Source organism: Mesoplodon bidens, assembly GCF_964165515.1.
Source record: "Mesoplodon bidens genome assembly, chromosome: 1".
Classification (NCBI taxonomy): domain Eukaryota; kingdom Metazoa; phylum Chordata; class Mammalia; order Artiodactyla; family Ziphiidae; genus Mesoplodon; species Mesoplodon bidens.
Window position 1 is genome coordinate 74,976,661 of NC_138176.1, and position 2,795 is coordinate 74,979,455.

General features: G+C 41.2%; 2 protein-coding genes across 2 annotated transcripts; both read right to left on the minus strand.

Moving 5' to 3' along the window:
• Positions 1 to 1,530: 1,530 nt before the first annotated feature.
• On the minus strand, positions 1,531 to 2,032 carry LOC308615228 (phosphatidylinositol N-acetylglucosaminyltransferase subunit Y-like; the record flags this gene model as incomplete). The annotated part of the gene is made up of 1 exon (XM_081230449.1): positions 1,531 to 2,032. The coding sequence occupies one exon, from the start codon at positions 2,030 to 2,032 to the stop codon at positions 1,694 to 1,696; it is 339 nt and encodes a 112-aa protein (XP_081086575.1). The 3' UTR covers positions 1,531 to 1,693.
• A 148-nt stretch (positions 2,033 to 2,180) lies between these two features.
• LOC308615226 (protein preY, mitochondrial-like) lies at positions 2,181 to 2,585 on the minus strand. The gene has a single exon (XM_081230445.1). The coding sequence runs from the start codon at positions 2,561 to 2,563 to the stop codon at positions 2,219 to 2,221; it is 345 nt and encodes a 114-aa protein (XP_081086571.1). The 5' UTR covers positions 2,564 to 2,585; the 3' UTR covers positions 2,181 to 2,218.
• Positions 2,586 to 2,795: the final 210 nt, after the last annotated feature.

Sequence of the window (2,795 nt, forward strand, 5' to 3'; positions counted from 1 at the left end):
TATCAACAGAGGTTTTGTGGAACATGACAGTTGATTCTGATATTTACATGGAAAAGGAAGACAATCCAAGGCACTTTTCAATTTTTATTGAAGGAGAAAACTTGGTCAACCAGACATTGAAACTAATGATGAAGCCATAATAATTGAGATAGTGTTGTTTTGGCACAGAGAAGGCCAAATGATCATTGAACAAAAGAGAAAGCCAAGAAAGACCCGAGAACATATGAAAACTGAGATTAAATAAATAGATGAGTTTCTTCTGATAATAAATAAATAAATAAATAAGGAAGAAGGAAAACTTCTCCCTTATAGGAGAATCTCATGTAGAAGAAATAAGGTAGAAAATCACCATTTAGCACTAGTATAGCAGTAATTGATTCAGACAAAATTGCCAATGAATGCCAAAACTATTGGGTTGAAATTTGATGAAGATAGCTACATAGTCTCAAAGTATCTCTCCACAAATTACTTATTAATTACAAAGGGGAAGATAGTGCTTTTAGAGAGGATAAACCTGGACGAGATCACCATAGCCAAGTAGACAAAGTCGACATTACCAAAAATGGAGAATACTGACACCATATGCTTTCTGAGTGTTGCATTGAAAAGGACACAACCTCACACAGTATTACTGCCAAAAGGTCATCACCTAAGTCTAACTGAAAAAACATTCCATGAAGAAAATCATGAAGAAAACCCACATTGACAGACATTCTACAAAATAATTGACCTGAACTGTTCAAATATGTGAAGGTCAAGAAATACAAAGATTGACTGAAGGACTGTTCCAAACTAAGTGAGACTGAAGAGGCCATTCAACTAAATGTAATATGTGATCCTGGACTAGATCCTATAACGGGGAGATGGGCTTGCAGGGTGGAATAGAATGGCTACAAAAGATATTTATTAGGATAACTGGTGAAATTTGAAAATGGGCTATAGGTTAAATATAGTAATGCATCAGTGTTAATTTTCTGATTTTGATAATTGAATGTCCTTGTTTTTAGAAAACATACACCCAAGTATTTAGAGGCAAAGAGGTGTAATATCTACAACTTATTCTCAAATGGTTCAGAAATAACAACAACAACAACCATACGCATAGAGACACAAAACAAGAAAACAAATGTGGTAAAATAATAACAATTGTTGTATTTAGTGAATGGTATACAGAAATTTTTTGTAATAGTCTTTTTTTTTTGGCAAATACATGGAAGTTTTCATTTTATTACAGTTTTATACCACATTAGTTCAAATACATTTCTCTGCAACTACTCCAACAGAGCTCCTCTGGAATTATTTCAGTCATCCTTAACATGTGACTTTACCAGACTCTGAATGTAAAATAAACATATAAGATTTCAAATTAGTAACTTTTAATTATAAATGGGATAAGAAATAAAGTCATCAGATGATGGCTGGGGCTATTAATTTCCAACAAGACACTTTGTTGAAATGTTTCTCCTGATACCCCAGGTATAAATGAGAACCTTCAAAAAACAAGGGCAGAACCAAAGTACAATAAAGAAGCCTCCGCAGCTTAAGCCTCCCATAGTCCTAAACCTCTGACAGAAGCTAGGCAAAGCATCTTTCTTGCAAATTAAGTGGGTGTCCAGTATTTCCATGTAGTTGAGCTTTCAGAGACAGACACTCAAGCATGTCATTAGGATATACCATCTTGGCTCTGGTTGTATTAATTATGCCTGAAGAGTTTAATACCCATCCAAGTCCAAAGGCGGAAGAACACACAAATGGGTATGGTAATCGGAAAGACCAGGCTGTAAAAACACAGGCTGGTTGTGCTAGTGCAGCCCTGTGGGAAGTTTTCTTCCACAGAGGCCGAGGATAACAGCCCTAACAAGACCAATGGAATAAGGACAGTCAACGTAGGAAGAGACAGAAACATTCTTCTCCTCCACTTATTACCCGCCATTCTGACTTTTTTTTTTTTTTTGCGGTACGCGGGCCCCTTACTGTTGTGGCCCCTCCCATTGCGGAGCACGGGCTCCGGACGCGCAGGCTCAGCGGCCATGGCTCACGGGCCCAGCTCCTCCGCTGCACGTGGGATCCTCCCGGACCGGGGCACGAACCCGTGTCCCCTGCATCGGCAGGCGGACTCTCAACCACTGCACCACCAGGGAAACCCCACTCTGACTTTTTAAAAGGTTGGTGGTATTTAGAAAATTTAGTTGTGTGTGTTGTCGTTTTCAAGTGTGATCTAATGCTGCTCCATTTCTTCTTGCTTCTTATTTTGATGTGTCAGCCTAGCTGCCTGTGGTATCATATTAGGAATCCCATCAATAATTGGATAGGCTATTCCTAACTCTTCGTTAATTAATTCATTTGGCGATGCTTCATATCGGAGCGGCTTCTTGGAGAATGGGCACACCAGGAACTCCAGCCGCGCTGGGTCGAAGGCGCGGGGCGGTTCCCTTGTCCTCTCGCTCTGGTTTGGGGACGGCCGCGACACCGACGCGTGCACACACCTCTGGGCGACCGCAGACGGCTGTGCGCGTGTGCCCCGCAGCGCTGAGGCGAGCCGGCTGCACACTCCGCTCGGCATGGCCTAGCAGCCCGCGACCGGGCCTCTGCGCGCCCGTGACCACCCTGTAATAGTCTTTAAACTTTTCTGTGTTTTAAATTATTTTGAAATAGGAAGTTTTAAAATAGACAGGGAAATAATGAATACAAAACTGAAAACAGTGGTAGCCTCTGGGAGTGATGGGAGAGGCCTGAGGGTGGGAGAGGGATATATAGGTAGATGCAACAGTACTGATTGTGTTCTAGTTCCTAAA